This window comes from Tupaia chinensis, unplaced genomic scaffold (assembly GCF_000334495.1).
Source record: "Tupaia chinensis unplaced genomic scaffold, TupChi_1.0 Scaffold000634_1, whole genome shotgun sequence".
Taxonomy (NCBI): domain Eukaryota; kingdom Metazoa; phylum Chordata; class Mammalia; order Scandentia; family Tupaiidae; genus Tupaia; species Tupaia belangeri.
In genome coordinates this window covers 657,667-681,417 of record NW_006160154.1, presented here as the reverse complement: position 1 = coordinate 681,417, position 23,751 = coordinate 657,667, and the positions used below count along the sequence as shown (strand labels likewise).

The 23,751-nt window shown below is 37.9% G+C and overlaps 1 protein-coding gene across 5 annotated transcripts in view; it reads left to right on the top strand.

Annotated features, from left to right (window-relative positions):
• Window positions 1–23,751, top strand: part of XPO4 (exportin 4) — a 128,801-nt gene that overhangs the window by 71,465 nt on the left and 33,585 nt on the right. For all 5 annotated transcript variants that reach the window (XM_006159508.2, XM_006159509.3, XM_006159510.3 and 2 more), the window contains 3 exons: window positions 1,660–1,772; window positions 7,016–7,173; window positions 7,433–7,607. In XM_006159508.2, coding sequence (XP_006159570.1) covers window positions 1,660–1,772; window positions 7,016–7,173; window positions 7,433–7,607 — 446 coding nt within the window. The remainder of the gene's footprint in view (window positions 1–1,659; window positions 1,773–7,015; window positions 7,174–7,432; window positions 7,608–23,751) is intronic.

Genomic DNA, 23,751 nt, shown 5'->3' with positions numbered 1-23,751 from the left:
CCCTACACCCCCCCAAGGGGGCAGATGAAGGAAGAGAGAAATGAAGTTTAAATGAACTTGAGTTTCAGTGTTAATCTCATAAAACTGCAGGTCGTTTTAGGGGGAGTTTTTAGAAACGAGAAGTGACTTTTCTTCCTGAAGTACTCAAAGTACCTCCTCCTCCCCTTTAAGGACAAAATAATATTAGCTGTTTAAAGGGGTGGGGGGTTACATAATAATCCTTTAAAAAATGGTTTCTAAAGCATTGTTGTATTCCTTAATTATCTCTGAATAATTTACTTATAAAAATAATGATTTGAGCTTTAATGAAAACACAGCATTTTAATATGTATCTAATTTTTGCAAGCTGTAGTTTCAGATAATAGTTTCTTTTTTTTTTTTTAAGATTCATTTAGTATTATTATTTAATTTCAACTGGGTAGTGACAGACAGAGAGAAAGGAAGAGTGAGAAAGCAAGCCACCAAGTCCAGGACTTGAACTGTGGTTGATCATGTGGGAGTCTAGCACCTTAACCAACATGCCACTTGCCAGTCCCCTGATAATTATTGTTAAGATTTCTCCTTAGTGAGATGAATGTTGCCTTGTTGGGTTCTTTTAGCTGGGCATTTTCATTAGCCGTAGATTGGGAATAGCTACTGTCCTTTTTTTTTGCTTAGTTGCCAGAGGGTGTATGCACTCTCTAGAGAGTTCAGTCAGGGGAGGGAGCAAGCACCTTCAAAGGACTGTGGTCATGCCCTAAACCCTTCTCTATTTCGTTGTCGTCCTGTTAGGATTTAGGTCACTAATGTACTCAGCATATTTTTATAGCTGCTGGGGCCAGGATTTGAACTGTGATTGGCTATGTGGGATCCAGCTCCCTTAACAACACTAGGCCATGGTGCTGGCTCTATTTCTCATTTCTTAAAAGCCTCAGTTACTATGACAGTGCCATTGAGTGAATTATAATTCATAAACAGTAACATGGTTACTTTATTTAACAGCAAAAGCGGTAATCTGTTTGAAGAGTGTTTGGTATTGAACCACCTGAAAACCATGTAAATTGCTGTTTAGTCTGTGGGAAATTTCAGTAAGCATCTATAATGTTTATGTTAACCGATTATTTCTTTGTTTAGACTTGCTATTTGTATATTGTGGTCTCTGGGAGTTTTTCTTCTGTATGATGTATGTTTACTTTTCTTGTTCTTTTATTGTTTTCCCAGTGAATATCTTTCTTTTGGGGAAAATGCTAGTTTTCCAAGTAGACTATATAACAACATTTTCTATATCTGTATATAAGATATTGGGGAGAATGATAGGATAAACTTGAAGAAATGGCTTTTTTTTGGTATATATTTTGGCATCTGTTTTATAAGTAGTGCTTTTTTTCCTGTTGCCACCATTAATATCTAGATTATTGAAGTTTCTATATTCCTACAGCATGATGCATAATTACATTGAAACTGCTATCTTACATTCCTGTAGCATTCTCTTTTTTTTTTTTTTTCAGCACTTACTGCCTTTATTCCTTAGCTTCATGCATGAATTATGTAGCATATGTGAAGAGGCTTAAACTGTTTCCATTACATTCTTTCTGTATGGCTCCTGTTATATTTAGGATATACTTATATACTTTAGACAAAGTAAGAATGTTATTGTTGTTGACCTTGACACCAGATAACTGGGCAGACATTATATAGCTATGTTCGAGTCCTCACAAAATGTGCTGTTGAAGCCAACAGAGTCCTGGCGGGAGACTCTTCTGGACAGCAGAGTTATGGAGCTTTTCTTCACAGTAAGTCTTAGTCTTCATCTTTGGTAACTAGGGCCAAGGAAAAGAGGAAATGCCTTTGTATTTTTCATAAGTAAAAAGGACAGATAGTTTTTTCCCCCAAAGCCTTCTTTTAACCAGTTTATCTGCTTTAAGGAGAAATTACATAAAAAAATTCTTCCTGGTTTATAAAGTATTATATCATTAATATCCTACATTTTACACTCTTAATAATTATTGAGGACCCCAAAGGGCCTTCGTTTATAAGGGTGATAAGTTTTTATTATTTATCCCATTAAAAACTCAATTCAAAAATTAAAAATAGAGTTTATGGATTCATTAAGAACTAGCAAAAAGAAACCATTACATGTCAACATAAATGAAATTTAAATGAACAAATAACTATATTTTTTAAAAATAAAAACAACAAAAAAGTTTAGTGAGAAGAGTGGCATTGTGTAAAAATGTCAGAAATCCGTAATGAAAGGTAGCCAGATTCTCCTACCTGCTGCTTTGTTCAATTGTTTGAAGTATCACACCTCATGTGGCTCAGGGCACCTCCACTGTATATCTGTGTGACAGTGAGAATGGAAAAGGCAGGGACTGTCTTAGTGTTAGTATGAAGGTAGTTTTACCCTGCAGGAAACTTACTTGGTTTTAGGAACCTGCAGGGGTCCCTTGGACAATACTTTGAGAACTGTTGTTCTAGCGTAGTGTACTTTTTATGTACTGATTATATTTAGCAGTCATGGATTAAGTTGGTATTATTGAATAGCAGTTTATTTCAAAATATAACTCTAAACAGTCCTCTTTCTTATTTGCTAAATATCCAGAAGTAAGCAGTATGTTTCCGTATTTGCCAAATGAGTTTTCTCAATAAAACAGTGAAAAACTGGGAAAAAATTGTATGTATTGGGTGCAAATTTGCAATGAAAATGGTGAGTACATAGGTTAGTTAGATGTTACTACTTGGAAAGAAGGCCAAATAAGAATTTATTAAAAAGGAGGCTATTTTGCTTAACCCAGCCATTAATTATAGTTTCTTACCATTTTATGCATGAGCCTTAAAAACTGCCTTTCTTTTTTGGTTGAACCATTTAAAATATTATAGTTACAGGATACATATTAGAACATAAATGTCTAGAACAAGGTTATCTGTTCATGGGTTTACATAAAGATGTTTTCTGTAGAATTGTTAAGACTGAGCTTTAATCATTTTGCATTTTCTGTTTTAAATCAGAGAATTGATGACTATAAACTATAAAGATCAAAGAAATCGTTGTAACTAAGTTTGAAGATTCCTTTTCCTGCCTCATCTGACAGGAATTGTTTTGATGCGAATCCAAGTTCAGTTTTTAGCGTTATTCACTCATTTGAAAGTAGATCCCACTCCAGCAGTTTCTGAAAAGGTGAAAAACTTGCTGGCAGTATTGGAAACAGCCCTACCAAATCTGAACAGCTGTCAAGACAAACCAGACAGCTGCTCCTGTCAGCTGTGACCCACCACATGCAAATAACTTTTGAATTTGAAAATTAACCCCTTTTTACTTTGTTATTTTAACAGTTTTATATTCGTAACTATGTCATTTAAGCCACTTACAAGCGATTTTGCATTTTGTTATTAGTTACAAAAATTATAATGTTAATCTTTTAATTCAATTTTTTGTTAAATTTGGTTTCACTTATGTGAATTCATTGCTTAATTTAAGCACCTTTCTACTGGCTGTCACTATTGTGCTAGAGTTGCATCAATATGCATGCGTATACTGTCACATAAGATCAAGACTGGGAGCTCATTGATCACGTCTGAGATTCCGAATACTTCTGGTTATGCTCTGCCCCTCAGAAGTTTACAGACTTCTTGATTATTCCATCCTCCTTAAGGTCTTGAAAAAAGCCACTCTCAGTAGGTTTTCCTCCTACCTTTTTGACATTTTCTTCCTGAGCTTCCCTGTGCTCTTTTCTTGCTTTGCTCATGGCATAAATATTGACGTTCCTATCTTAGTTTCCAACCTTGCCGACTGTGTATACACTCTCCTGGGGCCATCTCTTCCACACGTAGGACCTCAGCCTCTACTCCACTGATGACTCCTAGGTCTATATTCAGCACAGGCCACTCCAGAGTTCCAGAGCCTTATAATCCAAGCGCTTACTGGATGTTTTGATTTGGAGAGCCCACACACTTCTCAGATTCAACATGTTCCAGTAGAATTCGTCATCTTTCTAACTTGCCTCTGCTTTATCCCTGTCTTGATGAATAGCCCCACATTCACCTTGGTGGATGCCCTGTTAGACTTTGCTTTCTTTTTTCTCTCTGCCTCCTTCTTATCTTCAGGTGATGAAATCAGTTTTTAATTGTATAAGATAACTTCTGTTGAAATATGTGTTCAAATATGGTGAAAATCTTGTGGGGCTGACACGAGAAGAAAGGCAAGAATCTGTATTATATAAAAACTAATTATTTATCATGAGTTTTATTTGGTTCACACTTTAGGGAGCATAAATTAAGCTTGAACAATGTAGGTCGACTCCAAGGACAGTTGCTTATTTTATTACATTGTCAACATTAACTTCTTCCTTTAGTGTATTTTTTTTCTTTTTCTTCCTCTTTTCTGTCCCAGGACGAGCATCCATCTGGCTCTCTGAGTAGATTGTGAGATAGCTTTCTTTTGTCCCAGATCACATTATATCATTTGGTAGAATGTATCCCTGATGGCATGATTAAGCGTGGCTAGGTTCCAAGGCATGATGACAAAAGTTTCATTATGGTTTTCAGATAAAGAATTTGTAAGAGTCACTTGGTTTTAAAAGTTTATGAACTATATAATGTGCATACATGAATTTCGGTATTGTACCTAATACATCCTAACTCAGTCGAACATTGTTGGAAAACATTTCTTTTCTGTTGGGTCATCGGAAAAGTTGTGACGCATTTTTGCATAGAAAAATATGTCATGATTTTTCTGATGACCCAATAGACCAGGAATTGGCAAACATTTTCTGTATAGGACCAGACAATAAATATGTTAGGTTTCAATGATCATATGATCAAACTGAACATTGTATTGTAGTGCAGAAGCAGCAAGAGATGATACATAAATAAGCATGGTGGTGTTACAGTGAAACTAAACTGACGGTTTTTTTTTTTTTTTTGGAGAGGTTTTTCACTATAGGGCGCGTGCGCTCGCTACCAACAAGAGTCATAACGAATAGCAATATGATATAGGTGGGGATGGTTAATTAAGGTATGGAGTCACTGAAAGTTTCTTTAGAAAGATGACATTTGAACAGAGATCAGATAAAGAATCTACCATGCAAAGACTATAAAAAGTTTAGGGGCAATGAGAAAAGTAAGTGCAAAGAGAGTCAAGGAAGGAACTGGCTTAAAGGAACAGCTAGGAGGTCAGTGTGCTGGGGTATAATGAACAAGGGATGAAATAGTATGAAATGGGGCAGAAACTGGCAAACACAAACTCATGTAGGAGACAAGGAGCAGCAGTTTGGATTTTATTCTAATTGGCACTGAAAGCCATCAAAGAGTTTTAAGTGGAATTACAATAAAACTAAACTGATGGTTTTTTTTTTTTTTTTGGAGAGGTTTTTCACTATAGGGTGCGTGCGCTCGCCAGACAGAGAGAGACATCGAGACAGAAAGTGAAAAATCACCCCCCAGGGGGGATGGACACGCCACAATCGCCTTCTCCATTCTCCTCTCAGGATCTTGGGCACACACGCACACGCGCCCGGCATGAGTTTTAAGCCACTGGGTCTGGGATGCGAACCACGGTCGACTACATGGGAGTCCAGCGACATAGCCATTACGCTAACTGCTGGTTCCCCTGATGGTTGTTAAAATGCGGATCTTATATCATTTTCACAGGTCACAGATTTTTATTTTTTGTTTGTGTTTTCTCAGTTATATAAAAACAAAAATATTTTTAAACTCATAGGCCATTCTTAACTGCTAGACCATACAAAAACTGACAGGAGGCCAGATTTGGTCCCAGGGCTATAGCCTAACCCCCTGGGTTATAGAACAAAGTGTGTAACATATTTTAAAACATGTCAGCAGATCAGTTAACTTCGTAATTTTAAAGACATTTTAATATTTTTAGTTTCTTTCCTTGAACCTTAAGAAGTTCCAGGATTAAGGATTAATATTAAAATCAATCAGTGAATTAAGATTTATTGAGTGTTCGTTATGGCCCAGCACTGTACTAGGGAATACTTAAAAGAAATGTTCTTGCCTCAAGTAATTTGGAAATGACTTGTACAAAGTGAATGTAACTTGAAATAAATAGAAATAAATGTGCAAAATTGTATGACATCTGTTTCAAGGTAGAGAGATTTGTATAAGAAAGAAAAAGTCTGGAATATTAAGTGCTTAAGGAAAATAAATGGCTATAGTAAATGTTGAACAGATTAAGATGAATAATAAACATAATTTTTTCATTATATTTTCTTTGGCTACTTTAATTATGTCAGGTCACAGGAATGAAATCTTTAACATCTGAGAATATTAATACTCTTAATTAATACTGTTAATTGGAGAGCAATATTTTGGAACATTTCTTTCATATGCAATACTATATATGAGTATTTTATATCAATATCGTATCATTGAATTAAAATGTGGGTATACTTTTAAATGTATTTAAGTATAATTTAAATAAAGCTTTTATTTTAAAATATACCATTTATTAATAGCAGTGATATAGCATAAAATGAAATTCAAGCAAATTCTAGGCACTTAGAATTATTAAGAGTGTACTTCTATGTTGGTTGACTGAAGGGATGAATGTCCAGGGACTGAGTGGTTTATTGGTTTTCTAAGTTGTGCAACTGTTTACTTTCACTCACGCAGCATCTATATACTCCTGATTGAACTTGTCTGCTAACTTTAGCAAGAAGCTGTAGCTAGGCATAGTTAGCATAATACAGATGACTGTCGTTGTTGCTGTTTTTAGAAGAAGCAGTATGTCTGACTGGCTGGCATCTGTTTCTCTCTTTGTCATAACATGCTGGAGACAGTTCAGTTTTCAAAATGTAGGTAGCTCACGGATAAACATTAATTCCTATGTTTAAAATCATGGTCTGTATTGTAAAGTGGACTGAAGGATAATTTTCAATTTAGTTTAATTGAGGAATTAATTTTCTAGAAATAACCAGCTACAGTGAATTTTTCTCTTACCTCATTCGGCATGGTAGACACGTGACCCTTACAAAAGAAGAATTTATTTTTATGGATTAGTAATTCTTTCTGACAGGTACATCGAAAAATCAGAGAAGATTCAGATATGGCACAAGATTCTCTACAGTGCCTTGCCCAGTTAGCTTCTCTTCACGGACCCATCTTCCCCGATGAAGGATCACAAGTTGACTATCTAGCACACTTCATTGAGGGATTACTGAATACTATCAATGGGTAGGTATACTTGCCCTTTATAACTGAGAAAGAAACTTCCCATTTTTTCTGTGTTTAAGTAACAAGGGAGGAGAGAAGAAACTAGTTTTATTTTCCCCTTTTTGTATTTTGAAGTAAAGTTGTATGAGTACTTTAAAATTAATACACAGAGACATACCTTGAAAAATGAGTAGGTGATAACCTTTGCATGTTCAGAAATGAGTTATTTTAATTTACCTTTTACTACCACTTTATAATACTTGTAATACTTGATTTATAGAATTGAAATAGAAGATTCTGAAGCTGTGGGAATCTCCAGCATTATCAGCAACCTGATAACCGTGTTCCCTCGAAATGTTTTAACTGCCATTCCAAATGAACTTTTCTCCTCCTTCGTCAACTGCCTCACACACCTCACTTGTTCTTTTGGACGAAGTGCTGCATTAGAAGAAGTGGTGAGTGACTATTCTCAAATAAATGGTCTCTATTTTTCACAAGGAATTTTGCTGTGCCTTTAAAACATTTCTCAAGACAAGTAATTATCTTGAGTGAGAGAGCTTATTGTTAAAATTAGGTTTTTGTTTGTATGTGCAAATTATCTAGCAACATGTGTTTGGAAACATGACCTTTAAAAATTTGTGTTAATCGTTTTAGTAAATGAAGTTTATTGGTTTAAAGATTTTAATTTTGAGGTAATTTAGTACTTGAACTAAATGAAATGTATGTTTTAAAAATTATGTTGAAAATCTATTTTAACAATGAAAATATTACATTTACAGAGTGCTGCTAACATTGTGGTATGGTTGTGATACATGTATAATTTTACTTATTTACATGTTATTTTGAGACTTTTTAAAATTTTAGACTTCTTTGGAAATTATCTAAGTGTAATTTGGTTCAGATCATTGTAACCATGCTTATTTTGGTTAGACTATGCTCTTTAATAACTTGGTGGTATAGTTTTATAGTATAGCTTGGTAGAATTCAATTTACTTAAAATTAAGACTAATAATAATACCAGACATGTATTTTTGCTACAAATTTTCAAATGCGGATTTTCTAAATTTTATATTTAAAGTTTGAAAACATGTACTAAAACCCCTTGACAACACAGCTGCTTTTGTGAGTTACTGTGAATAGCTACATTAATCTTGGAACATAACTGTTTTTTTTTCTACAAGGTAGTTATTAAATTGTTGAAATTGATTTTTCTTTGTGTGACTCAAAATGTGGGTCCTTTTTAAAAATCGTAAGGATGAAAAGATTATTTGTAGCCAGGTTAGAATTTTATGTTTAATCCTGAGTTGTTTTGGTAAGAGGCTAGCAAGCCATGTGTGAATTTTTCGGGTTTGTTCAGAGAATTAAAAAGTTGGAAATGCTTGTGTTTTTGTAATTGAGCACAACAGTGGTTCAATAAGGAAAGGCGCTGCATCAGGCAGGGAATTAGATGATGGAAAAAACATATGGAATAGATAGTAGAGGAATAGAAGTTTACGGGTATCATTTGTGAGATCTGAACTTCTCAGGGTGGATAGTTTATGTCCTAAACATGAAAATTCAGGGAAATTTTTAAGTCCTTAGGCTTACTCAAACCTCTTTCGAATGATCACTGATTCTGAACCAGTCAAGTTTTCATTTAATGTGATTTCATTACACTTTCCCCCTTTCCCCTTGGTTCAGTTTCTCTTCTAACTCAGGTGGATTAAGCATGTTGATTACATATTTAGAAATGTAGCTCCTTTTCTAGTTTCAGTTTGTGAGTTTAGAATATTCCTAAACCTAGTAAAGAAAAATTGCTGGAAGACATAGTGACATTCTGGTTTGCAGATTTTAAGTTCAGATTTGTTTATATTAACCAAGAGATTGACAGTTGAACAAATAATTTTTCTGTCAAGGTTTGACACAGGGTAGAGTAGAGGAAGCCCATGTACATTTTCAGAAGAGTACATGAGTATTGTGCTTATTTCATAAGAATGCATGCTTTAGGTTCCATTTAAGAAAAGTATATTCATTGATCTGTTTGTGATATTAAAACATGTCACCTACTGAAAAGGTCAGGGGACAAGATTGGTCTAAAGCTTTGTATTAGTCATGGAAACCAGACTTGGGAAAGTTTGGTGCGGTTGAGGCCCAAAAGGGGAGGCTCCTACATGATGACTTGTCTGAATGTCACCTCCGATCAGGTGGTTTTTATTGTATCTTCTCTGTACTGAGTGAGAAAGGCTGAGAAAAAGTACATGAACAAATCTTTTTTTTTTTTTCCTTTTGGAGAGGTTTTTGCTATAGGGAGCATGTGCTCGCCAGAAAGACAAAGAGAGACAGAGAGACAGAAAGTGAGAAATCACCCCCAGGGGGGAATGGCCATGCCGCAATCCCTTCTCCTCTATTCTTCTCTCGGGATCTTGGGCACGCATGCACATGCGCCCAGCATGAGTTTAAGCCACCAGGTCTGGGTCTCCAACCACGGTTAACTACATGGGAGCCCAGTGACATAGCTATTAGACCAACTGCTGGTCCTAAACAAATCTAGCCATAAGATTGGACCTTCTGGGGAGGAGACTGTCATATTTTGTTTTCTTGGCACCTGGTGATGATTGTTTTTGAAAATTTGGAAAGTTGAGGCATATTAAAAATTTTTAGGGGGAATCTTTTGTTTTAAATACAATTTAGTATAGGTCCCAGAGAGAGAGAGAGAGAAGGCAAGCACCCCCTCCTCCGGGGGCAGGGATGACTACACTTTAGTCCACTTTGCTCCATTCTCATCTTGAGTATCCACAAATGCATGCCCAGTGTGTTTTTCAAGCTGCCAGACCTGGGACTTGGACCACATAGTCAGCCATGTGAGATCCAGCTGCCTTAATCTCCATGCCACCTGCTGGTCCTGGAAATCTTTATGATGTGGAAAGACTGTGAACTTCAGAGGGAGATAGGAAAGTCATGGGCTGAGTACTCAGAAAGCTTAAGCAGCTGCTTCACCTTATTTGAATATGTTTCCTCATTGATGAAGTCAGGATAATAATGATATCTGCGGTTTTATGGCATGGATCAACCATATTGAAATACCTGTATAGTTAGTGCACAATAAAATGTAGAATAATAATTTTTTAAATGAATCTTTAGAATTATAATGGCATTATTGAGAGCCTGTATTATACGTATTATAAGATTGATTGTTGAGTTTTGTTGTTTAGTACAGACCAATAAGTTTTTATAAGTTGAATTTTCATATATTTTTATTTTTTCCTAGAGAGAGAGATCACGAATTCATGCCCAAGCTCATTAGGCTGTGATCCCCTTTCACCTCTAACTAGTCAGGATCTTTGACTAGTTGGGTGCTCAGTGTATTCTAGGTCACCTGAGAATCCAAATCCCTAATTGACTATGTCACTTCCAGTACTGCTGGGCCTAAAATAAATATTATAATTTAAATTTTATATGTTTTTCTTTAATATTGACATAGTTTATTGTCCCTTTAGGAAAAGAGTTCTGCATTAACACTTCTGTTTAGGGATGCATATAGCTTGTTTCCTTTTTTTTCTGTTTTTTTTTTTTTAAAGCAATTTATGTCTTTGATGGTGATTATGTTGTTATAGCAAGAGAAAAAGAATATATTTATGGGAAGAAAAGTTCATGATCCTGATGTGTGTTTCTGAAGTATGTCTTGCTTAATGGCTTTGCCCTGTGTGTGGAGAGACTGTGTATTTATGACTTTTTTTGGAGAAATTTTTGCTGTAGGGTGCACATGCCTGCCAGAGAGGCAGAAAGAGAGACAGAAAGTGAGAAATCACTCTCCAGAGGAGCGGGCCACACTACAATCTCTTCTCCTCCAGTCTTCTCTCAGGATTTTAGGCAGGTGCTCCCATGCATCTGGTGTGAGTTTCCAAGGTCTGAGATTCCAACCGTGGTCGACTACATTGGAGTCCGTGCATGTGGGAGTCCAGCGACGTAACCATTATGCCATCTGCTGATAGTTTAAATGTGCTTTCACAAAGAATAATGCAGTCCTCATCTAAGTTTTTGGGTTGCCATTAAAGTTTCTTGGTATTGGTTGAGTCTTCCTGAAGCCAAGATTATTTTCATTATGTCCAGAAATAAAATTATTTTCTATTGCTGGGCTGAACAATAGTAGAGATAAAACAGTATTGCCTAGAGATTTAAATCCTAGCAGTAGGTTTTCATATTAAATATATCAGCTATTTCCAATTGAATTATTAGTGTAGTAAAAATTGAGAAAAATATGACTTAAACTTCATATCATAACTTAGTTTTGGTTTCTTTTGTCAATAGAAAAAAATGTTTGAATTGCCAGAGGGTATGTGTGCTTTCAGAGAGAAGGTGGGAGAGGGAGAAAGCATACCCCCAGGGGCATGGTCATGCCGAAATCCTTTTTCCTCCATTCTCCATCCTGTAGGGATTTTGGACACATGTGCCCATGCACCTGGCATGTTTTTCAAGTTACCAGGGCTGAGATGTAAACCCTGACAAGCCATAAGAGATGTGGCTCCCTTAATCACTAGGCTACAGGTAGATTTTCAGCAGAAAATTTTAAGCAGTCCACAGGTAGTCTCCTCAGAGAGAAGCCATCCAACATGTTGAGTTACATGAAAGAGCAATTGTGTGCACATTGAAGCCTTTTGTGTATTTATTTTGGTGTGTGTGTGTGTGTGTATGCACGTGCATGTGCATGTAAGAGGAGATTTGGTACATACATGTTACAGAGGAAGAATTTTTCCATGTAGTGCATTTGAAGCCTACTCTACAGCAGGACAAGATGGTAAAGAAAAAGACACTCGATAAAGCTGAAAGGCAGTTTAGGATGGAGTGACTGCAGTACAATAATTTTATGATTTGTTGAGCGATTGAGGGCATTTAAAGGTCAGCATTCTTGATTCAAAATGTAGTTTATCTGGCTCTTTAGATACTTTATGGAGAGAATACATTGAATCCAAATTGCAGATTGAAAGGTAGAGAGTGTAAGGTTTGGAGTATTGCAGTGATTGTAGGGAATGGTGGTGTCTGTGCAGTGTCTGTCATCTTCATGGCACCTCACTTGGAGAAAGGGTCCTTTGAGAGTCCCTGCTGACCTCCCCACCCAGTGGCTCTGGCAGCTAGAGAAGAATGGATTGATGATACTGCAGAGAGCGAGCTGGTGGTCTAGGCCCTGCTCGTCTGTCAGGCACATTCATTTCTTCAGCTTAAAATAGAAATAAAATGAAATGAGATGCATGAATATTTTTAAAACCTTGTACATTAAAAGTATATTTCTTTTTAATGATAATAATAATAGCTTTGTCTCTGTTAGGATTTAGATGAAAACTAGGTACTACTTACCCTTTAAATGCAGATTCTTTTTAAAAGTGTTTTAAGATTTAAGTGTTTTATTTAATTATGAATAAATTATAATTTACCATGCAGTGTTTCATGATTTATGATTTATGACAGCTCTAATTGTTTAGAAATGCCAGTCCTAGTACGGAACAAGTGTTTAAATTTTACAGAATTCTTGCACTTGAAGTAGAGTATAGTGGGTTTTGAATAAAGCTTATTTACTATCACAATTAGTGTTCCATATGGTATCTCTTATATTGTTGTAATGCTACTAGAAACATTGAGGCCAGCAGATGGTGTAATGGTTATGTTGCTGGACTCTCATGTAGTCAACCACTGTTTGAGTCCAAGATCCGGTGGCTTAACACTCATGCTGGGCATGTGTGCCTGCATGCCAAAGATCCCGAGAGGAAAATGGAGGAGAAGGGATTGCTCTGTTGCCAACCCCCCGGGGGCTGATTTCTGGGTTTCTGTGTTTCTCTGTCTCTCCAGTGTGCACACGTGTCCTATAGCAAAAATCTTTCTTAAAAAAAAAAAAAATAGAAAGGAAGAAGCACAGTCATATCCAACAGGCCTGGGCGTAATAAATGAAGATTAGAGTGAGATAGAAAAAACAAGTTTTTGTTCTTCCATGTAAGCTGGTCGAATCCGTGGGATGTCGCCCACTAGAGGAATATTGCTGGATTAACTCAGTTACATAAGCACGTACTGAATACTCGTCCGTTGCAGGCCTGGCATCTAACTGATACACATTCCTGTGCCTGAAGAATTAAAAAATTCATGTGCATTTCCAAGAGAAAGAAACTGTTAATCTTGGTCTATAACATTTAAATGCTCTTTTTATAAATTACAAGTTGTATCCTGGTGTTTTTGTGGGGATAAATTTTTTTAAGTGATCTATCTATGGGATTCCTCTAACAGCTGAAACACTTGCCTACTAAATCAATTTCTCTTGGGAGATTTCAGAAGCTAAGAATACTGTCAGCTGCATAGGCACTCTGAGGTTAAATTAATTCTGTGCTTCAAGGGCTAGCTAGAAGCAAACAAAAAGAGCTAGAGAAGGAGTTACTTTCTTTGACATTTGACAAAGACTTGTAAGTTCTTTTTAAATGGAGAATTTGTGAAGCTTTATGGAACATTTCTGTCATTTTTCTCTGTTATTGTCACATCTGCGTCAAATGACACTACACTAGGAAAGAATCTAAATACTGCAAATGAATAACAGCATAAACTAATAGCTCTTTTGGTTTTTCACGTCTTTTTTAATGTTTTATATTGTACAGTTTATATTATTTGTGATCTGTCATTGGACTGGGCTTTTGCCAATGGCTGTAAATTTTAAACATGTTGTGAAATTATTTCAGTAAAACAAAGTACAGTCATGTGCTTACCGCAGTTTTGGTCAAACGGGAAGGCGTCTGTGACGGTGGCCCCGTAAGGAGCACGTGGGCTGTGGCACTAGCCTAAGTGTGCAGCCGGCTCCGTCAGCTCGGATTGTACAGGTACACTCCACAGTGTTCGCTGGGTGCAGTTGCCTCAAGGTGCATTTCTCAGAATGTTTTCTGAGTGGCACTTAACCAAGTATGAGTTTTATATATTACAAAAGTAAATATTAATAAAATGAATGATCGTGTACCAACCTCCCTATCGATAGATTGAGAAATAGTAATTTGGTAGAACCTTTTTTCCTCTCAGTTTTCCTGGATTTTAGTTTTGTTCTATTTTATTTATTTATTTATTATTATTTTTTGGAGAGGTTTTTGCTATAGGGCACGTGCACTCGCCAGACAGACAGAAAGATAGAAAGCGAGAAATCATCCCCCAGGGGGGATGGCCACGCCACAATCCCTTCTCCTTCATTCTCCTCTGGGGATCTTGGGCACACACGCACACGCGCCCAGCATGAGTTTTAAGCCACCGGGTCCGGGACGCGAACCACGGTCGACTACATGGGAGTCCAGCGACATAGCCATTATGCTAACTACTGGTCCCTGTTCTATTTTATTATGAGATTTTTTTGTTGCATGACTTACTTCTGCCACATGTTTTTTTCATCAGGTCTGGAAGTGGACAATACTAGTGAACTTCCCAGTCACTGTTTTTAACACATTTTCCCAGCCTCGTAATTTCTGATAGTTGGATTTGTTTTCACTTTCCATGTTCTGGTAAAAGTAATTTGGAGGGCTAGCAGGTGGCATGGGTGTTGGGGTGGCTAGATCTCACATGGCCTGCTGTGTGGTTCAAGTCCTGGACACAGGGTCTTGAAAGTCACTCTGGTACATGTGCATGCATGCCCAAAATCCTGAGAAGAGTGTCCATTCCCTGTGGGGTGTGGTGTCCCCCCCATCTCTCTCTAGCAAATGCCCTTGCTCTATAACAAACTGAAAAATAAAAAGAATATATGGTTACAGAAGACTCAGGCTGGATATATGAAACCCAAAGTTAAGAAAGGTTAAGGTTAAGGTAAGGAATTTCCATGGAAATTGCCTACTCTCGTTGCATATTTTATGTCTATAAGTCATAAACTCTTAACTAACCCATTTATGTTTACATATGAAGATATACTTGATGTTCAACAGAAAGGTTTTTCTAGTTTCATAGAAAAGATTTGTTATTATCGTGTTGGTCATTAGCTGTTCATGGGGGGGAAAAATTATACCAAGTATCCTATAGCAGCCATAGTTACTGTCATTATTATATTTAGATTTGAAGTGTTTATAAGAACCAAACTTAACTTCTCTAGTATCAGATTTATCTGACACACATTTACAATATCTGATAGATTTATGTAGCTAGATAGATGTAAATATAGATGAAAACGCTATATTAGAGTAGTTCTAGTTTCACAGCAAAAATTGAGTGAAAATACAGTGTCTAAAGCCCCCCACCCTACCCAATGTAGTGTCTCCTTCCCATCGACCTCTCCCCCATTCACTGAGATGGAATATTTATTACAACTCAAATATCATCATCACTCAGATCCCATAGTTTCCATTAGGTTTCATTGTTGGTATTTTGCTTTCTACGGATCTGGACAAATGTATGTTGACAAGTATTCATCATTATAGTATACAGAATAGTGTCACTACCCTTAAAACCCTTTGTGCTCTGCCTATTCTGTGTTCTGTCCCAACCTCTGGGAACCACTGATCTTGTTTTTGTTTTGTTTTCTTTTTTTTTGAGAGGTTTTGCTATAGGATGTGTGTGCTTGCCAGAAAGACAGAGAGAGACAGAAAGCCAGGAAATTACCCCCCACAGGGGGGATGGCTATGCCGCAATCTATTCTCCTCTCGGGATCTTGGGCGCACACGTGCCCAGTGTGAGTTTAAGCTGCCGGGTCTGGGACTCCATCCACGGTCAACTACATGGAAATCCAGCGAAGTAGCCATTACGCCATCTGCTGGTCCCATGCCTGGCATGGTTTTCAAGCCACCAGATATAGGACTTAAACCACAGAGTCAGCCATGTGGAATCCACCACGCCATCTGGCTGGCCTGCCACTGATCTTTTTACCGCATAGTTTTGCCTTTTCCATAATGTCATGTGGTTGGACTCATGTAGTGATGTTAAGTTTTTTTTTTTTGCATGCATTCATGCACTCCCTGAAGTGAGACAGAGATAGAAAGTAAGTGACAAAGCACCTCCCATGGGGCATAGCCATACCACAATCCCTTCTTCTTCATTCTCCTCTTAGGGTTTTTGGGCACACACATGCATGTGCCTGGTGTGTTTTTCAAGCTGCCTGGCCTGAGACTTGAACCATGCAGTTGATCATGTGTGATCTAGCTGATTTAAAGACCACTATGCCACTGGTGGCCTGTGATGGTAAATTTTCATCTCTGACATTCAGTTCATGTCAAAAGAGGGGAAGATTCATACACTGAGAGTTTTCTTTCCAAAGCTTCATTTGACAGCATTTTCAATAATAAAATTAACAACTCCTTTAGAATCCTATATTCAGCATTATTACTAAAACATAAAAGCAGATTTTTAACTACGACCATAGGACTGTAAATTCATTCCTCTGTGTACTTCCAAGTTAATTATGGGCATTGAAAGATAAGTGCTGAAACCGGATTTTGATTACTTTCTCCACCCTCCATTTCCAAATGGAGTAAAGTGGGGTCAAGTAGTCTCATGAGCTCTAAGCCCCTCTCCAAAGCCTTGTCTGGCAGCAGGCCTGACAATGCCCAGGGCATGAGCACACGGTGTCTAGCTTAGGCTCCTTAGTCATCTCTGTGCACGTGCTGCCGGCTTTGCTGCTGGGTTTTGGCCAGCGTGGCCATGGAGCAGGGCCAAGGTATTATGAAAAAGCACTAGGTTAGGTTTCAGTTCTCTGTGTTTAGACTGAAAGATTTAGTTGCCAATTGTCATCAGCCATATTTCTCATACGTTGCCTGATGCGTTATTTGTGTTGGTATCCAGCAGTAACCAGCAGGCTTTTGAGAAGTACATAGTCTTTACTTTGCATTGCCATCCGTTGAGCAGGGGCTCTTACAGTCTAACTGTGGTTTTCTGTTTTGTCTAATATCAGGGCTTTATAGGAGGGATTGTTATAAAGATGTTTGAATAATAGGCATGTGGGCCAGCCAGATGGTATGGTAGTTAAGTTGGCTAGATCCCACATGGCATGGTTTGAGTCCCTGACCTGGAGGCTTGATAAACAAGCCAGGCATGTGTGCATACGTGCACAAAATCCCAAGAGGAGAGTGAGGAGAAGAGATTGCAGTGTGACCATTCCCCTTGGGGGATGCCTTCTCACTTCTCGGTCTCTCTCTGGTGAGAGCATATGCCTTATAGAAAACTAAAAAAAAAAAAAAAAGATAGGCTGTAAAACTTTTTAGTTAAACTTTTTATATGTGAGTAATTAAACTGTGGTAACACATTAGGTATGTACTAAAAAAATATATCTTAGAAAATGTCCTGCCTTTTTTCTTTTTTGAGCCTGTGTAGGTCAGAGGATGCTATTTCTCAGTTCCTCTTAAGATATGTTACCAGTCTGTTTGTTTTGGCAAGATAAACTGTTAAGACTTAACAAATGCACATACTTTGTTAAGTATATAAACAGGCCACAGATGTTTCTATGGGAAGAAAGTATTTTATTCATCTCAGTATTCCAGTGCTTGGCTCTTAGCATTCAGTAACTTTACGTTGAAGAAATAAAACCACCTTCTCCTGCTGGTAATAAATTGAGCACTGTGCTGGGGCATTTTAGCTCTGTGTTTGAACACTTTATATATATATATATATATATATATAAAGTCTCCTGTTCTTCCACCCTCAAAACCATCAGAGATAATTTCACAATGTTGTATATAACATGTATGTAGTTCTAAAACATGATAAAATGACCATATGTGAACCCATGACCCAATTCAACAGCCTTACCAGTATATGGTTGATATTACTGGTGTGCTTATCCCACTTCCTCAGTTCCTCCCTCATTGTTGTGCCCGTGCTTTGAACTTTTTAATCATACAAGAGATCCTCAAAAAGTTAAAGAAAAATGGAATTAAGGTTTGTGTTTATGGGGGCTAGCAGGTGGCATGGTGGTTAAAGGTACTGGACTCCCACGTGGCTGGCCGCAGTTCAAAACCTCTTTGTATGTGTACATAGAAAATGCATACTAAGAAAAAAATATGTATGGATTTCCATTTATTTGTGTGTGTGTGTGTGTATGTGGAGAGGTTTTTGCTATAGGGCATGTGTGCTCAGTAGAAAGTCAGAGACAGAGAGACAGAAAGCGAGAAATCACCCCCCCAGGGGGGCTGGCCACACCACAGTCCCTTCTCCTCCATTCTCCTCTCGAGATTTTGGGCACGCATGTATGCTCCTGGAGTGAGTTTAAGCCACCAGGTCCGGGACTCAAACTACAGTTGACTATATGGAAATCCAGCAACAGCCATTACACTAACTGCTGGTCCTGGATTTCAGATTTTTTTATACCAACATAAACTCGCAACTTAAAAAAAAAAAATTATTTTATTTATTTATTTTAATTTGACGAGAAAGGGGCAGAGTGAGAGAAAGTAAAAAAGCAAGACCAGCCAGGTCTGGGACTCGAACTGCTGTTGACTGTGTGAAGTCAAGCCCAGCACCTTAGCCACATCACCACATGCTGGGCTCTGTGGCTCTTTTTTACTTTATGGTATCTTTTTTCAAATTTGGCATAATTTAAAATTTACAGAAAAGTTATACTAAAGAGAGTTTTTATACCTTTTACCCAGTTTTCTTCAAATATTACCATTTTTATAACCATTGTACATGTATCAAAACTAAGAAATCAATATTGGTATTATTAGTAACTAATATACAGGCTTTACTTGCGTTTCACCAATTTCCTCTGTAAAGGTCCTCTTTCTGTTTCAGGACTACTTAACCCTGGATACCAACATCATATTTCTAAAAAATTGCCAGTGTGTGTTTGTGCTCACTAGAGAGAGAAAACACCCCTCGAATAGGTCATGGTTGTACCTTCTCCTTTACCTCTCCATCCTGTTGGGATTTGGGGAACTCCTGCACCCGGCATGATTTTCAAGCTGCGGGGACTGAGATTTGAACTGTGGTAGGCCATGGGGATCTTGCTTTTAACCACTAGGCACAGGCCAGCCCAGACTTCCTGGTATCTTTTGATGAACAAGTGTTCATAGTGTTATTGTAATTGAAATTATCATTGTTACTTTTATGATTCATAATTTTGGTTCCCTGTTTAAAACCTGCCCTTTCTCTGTTTTCTTCTAAAGGCTTCACAATTAGCCTTTAAAAGCGAGAAATCATTCCCCCACCCCCACCCCCGGGGGTAGGGCCATGCTCTAATCCCTTCTCCAGTCTCCTCTCAGGATTTTGGGTATTCATGTGCCCAACCTGAGTTTTAAGCCACTGGGTCTGGAACTTGAACCACAATCAACCATGTGGGAGTCCAGCAATGTAACCATTACACCAGATACTGGTCCCTATTCTTTTTTCTTTTTTTTAAGAGAGATTTTTGCTATAAGGTGCACGTGCTTGCCAGAGAGACAGAGAAGGACAGAGAGACAGAAAGCAAGAAGCCACACCCCACCACAGGGATGGGGGGTGGGGGGAGGGGAGGATGTGTGTGGCCACACTGCAATCCCTTCTCCGTTCTCTTCTTGGGGCTTGGTCATCCACGCACCACCCCCCTTGTGAGTTTTAAGCTACCAGGTCCAAGACTCAGACTGTGGTCATATACACGGGAGTCCAGGACTCAGACTGTGGTCATATACACGGGAGTGAGCAACATAACCATTACTCCATCTGCTGGTTCCCATTCATTCATTTTTATTTGCCAGATGGTGCATGCTCTCACCAAAGACAGAAAGGGAGAAAGAACGCCTCATTGGGGCATTGTCACTCTGCAATCCCGTCTCCATTTCTCCATCCCATTAGTGTCTGGGGGCATACCAGCACATGCAGCAAGGTATTCAAACTACCAGAACTGGGATTCAAACTGTATGATCAGCCATACTTTCTTAACTAGCAGGCACTGCGCCCTATATTTGACTGTTTATTATTTCCATATAATTTTTGTCAGTTCATCAAAGATTCTTTTGTTTATGGAGAGTGAACATCTCTGCCATATTAACTTTCTTTATAAATGTATTATTACTAATTTAAGTCTCGATGTCTTTCAGTAAAGGGACAAGTTTTTCCTAAGTGCCTTAGAGTTTTTATTGCTATTGCAAATAGTATCCTTTTTTTTTTTTTTTTTTTAAGTTTTGCCAGAAGACCTGTGCGCTTGCTGGAGAGGGTGAAAAAGCCTCCCCCATGGGAATGGTCATGCTGGAATTCTTTCTCTTCCATTTCTTCCTCTTTTGGGGATCTTGGGGTGCGCGTGCACATGCGCACGCACATGCCTGGAGTGAGTTTAGTCTGGAACTCGAACCGTGGTCAACTACATGGGAGTCCAGTAACATAGCCATTACACCAACTGCTGGTCTCCAATAGTACTTTTTAAAAAATAATAAAATTCATGTTTTGGGACCAGCAGTTAGCTTGGTGGTTAAGGGCGTTGGACACTCATGTGGCCGACTGTGGTTCGAATCCCATATCTGGCAGCTTGCTTTCTCACTCACTATCACTCTATCCCTCTCTGGTCAAATGAAAAATACATAAATAAATATAAATAAAGTTAAATAAAATAATTCTTTTTAAAAAACCCTCATTTTTAATTTTGTTGTTGGCATGGCAGTTAGTATTTGTGTATTGAGCTGTTTACTAACTTTTCAAACTTCTTAGTGATCTTGACAATTAAGACTTTGTTTTTTATGGATAATCATATCATCTGTGAATGACAGTTTAGCCTTTTTTTATTTTGTTGCAGGGTGTGTGTGATTGCCAGAGAGACAGAGAGATAGAGAGAAGGAAAGTGAGAAGTCAGAGAAATCACCCCCAAGGGGTTATGGCCACAATGCAATTCCTGCTCTGTTCTTCTCTGGGGATTTTAAGCATGAACACACAGGAGCCTGGTGTGTTTTTCAAGCTGATCCAGGACTCCAGCTTCACAGTAGACCATATGGGATCCAGTTGCCTTAACCCGTGCATCACCTGCTTACCCTTGCTTCTTCTTTGTCTACAATTTGTGTTTCTTACTTTCTCTTATTGTACGTGTTAAATACAGTGGTAATAGAAGATATCTTTCTGGTTCATAATTATGAATAATGTTTGATGTTGGTTGTTGAGCTATCCTTGTCAAAGTTGCTAATACTCTTTTAAGAAAACGTGAATGAGTATTGAATTGTAAATAATTATCTGCTTCATCTGTTAATGTGATAAATTGCAGGTATAGATTTTTCTAATGATAAAATTTACCTGGCCTATCTGAGTTAAATCCAACCTTATCTTAATGTATCATTTTTTAATGCGTTTTAGAATTCATTTGGAATCAGTTATATCAGCCTCATGTATTAGTCCTCCAGCTCGATCTCTTTTCCTTTTCTCTGGATTAGTTTGTGTGAGATGGTTTGTTTTTGTTTTGTTTTGGTTCTTGCTAGTTCCGTACCTTTCCCTTGTAAATCTACTGAGACAAGCATTGTCTTTTGGGGAAAAACGTAAGCTAATTAAAAATTTTAAATGATTAGTTATAGGAGTATTCAGGGTGTTTTTTTTTGGTCTTTGTTTTCCTTGGTCCAATTTGTGAAATTACAGTTTCCTGAACATTCCTCTATTTCTTGTAAGTTGTGAAAATTTTATTTTTACATTGTTCTTCACATTTATAATTTCAGTTTTCTTATTAATATTTCATAATGCAATTTTAATGTAAAATTGGTATGATTAGAGAAAGCAATTCAAACAAACCTAAAAGTATCCCAAAATCCCATCACCTGTCATACATAATCATACCATTTTAGTGACCATCTTTATTAGCATCCCCTCATTATGGAAATTTATACTTACTAATGATTTTTAGAAATTTTTGAAAAATTAAAAAATTAGAAATAAACTGAATTATGTTTATTTTACTTTCTGAAATTTACTATTAGTGCTTTGCTGCATTTTTTTTTTTACCAGATTTTAAAGTATAAATTATACTTAAATAGGGGCCAGCAGGTAGCAAGATGATTAAGGTACTGGGCTCCCACATGAGCAACTATGATTTGAGTCTCGGATCTGGTGGCTTACTTTCTCACTCCCCTCCCCCCTTTTCCTCTCTGTCTCTCTCTGGTGAGTGTATGTACCCTGTAGCAAATTTTAAAATGATAATAATGATAAGTAAAATTAAATAATTCTTTTAAAAATTACTTCTAAGTAAATAGAGTCATTGCTTTATATTAATACTATTACAAGCATTTTCTTATGTCATTAATTACTGTTAGAAATCATGATTTTTAATGTAAAACAGTAAAGAAGTGGTTTTTCTTTTTTTTCTTTTATTTTTTTCCCTGTAGAGTGTTTGCACTCACCAGAGACAGAGAGAGAGGGAAAGTGAGCAAGCATCCCCCAGGGCAGTTGGCCATAGAACAGTCCATTCTCCATTCTCTCCTCGGGATTTGGGGCACTCACACATAATCTGCCTGGCGTAGTTTTTAAGCCGCTCGGTCTAGGACTTGAACCAAGTAATCGTCCATGTGGAATCATGCTTCTGTTCCCTCAAATTCTCCATCACATCACAATCCTGAGTATGCCTTAACCATCACTCCACCTGTTGACCCTCAGACTTAGTTTTAACTGACAATATTGAAGATAATTTTTCTCAAACATGGTTCTACCCACAGTACAGTATTTAAGCACTATGCAAAGGAAGCCAGATCCCATGATTGGCCAGGGTTGGAGTCCCTCCATTACACCTTAAAAAAAAATGACAGATGGGGACCAGCAGTTAGCATAATGGCTATGTCGCTGAACTCCCATGTAGCTGGCTGCGGTTCGAGGCCTGGACTTGGTGGCTTAAACTCACGCTGGGCGCGTGTGCATGTGTGCGTGCCCAAGATCCCAAGAGGAGAATGAAGGAGAAGGGATTGCGGCGTGGCCATCCCCCTTGGGGGGTGATTTCTCGCCTTCTATCTCTCTGTCTCTGTGTGTCTTTCTGGCAAGCACACAAGCCCTATAGCAAACCCCCCCCCACACACACAAAAAAATGACAGATGTGTGCATGCCCAGGATTGTGATGGGATGGAGAATTGGAGGAAATTGGAGCATGACCAAGCCCTGTTAGGCAATGCATTCCTTCTCTTTTCCTCACTCTTTATTGCTCTTTCTCACTTGTACACACACATGCTCTTTAGCACTTAAATTTTTTTCCTTTGAAACTTAATAATTAATGAGCAAACAATTTATTTTTCCTCCTCCTTCTCTTCTTCTTCTTTTTTTTTTTTTTTTCTTTTTTGGTTTGCTACAGGGTGTGTGTGCTTGCAGGAGAGAGAGATCTCAAGGGAGATGGCCATACCGCAATCCCTTCTCCTCCTGTCTTCTCTCAGGATTTCGGGCACACACTTCCATGCGCCCGCTGTGATTTTGAAACTGCTCAGTCTAGGAATTGAACAGCACACTTGGTCATGTGGGATCCAGTACCTTAACATCCATGCTACCTGCTGCTGGCCTGAAGCTTTTGAGTTTTAAGTAATTCTGTTTTGCATTTTTTGCTGTGCTTTTGAAGTCATATCCAGAAAGTCATCGTTAGCCAATGTCATAGAACTTTTCCTGTGTGTTTCCTAATAGTAGGGGTTTTTTTTGTTTGTTTGTTTGTTTTGGCGGGGGGAGGTTTTTTGCTATAGGGTGCGTGCGCTCACCAGAGAGACAGAAAGCGAGAAATCA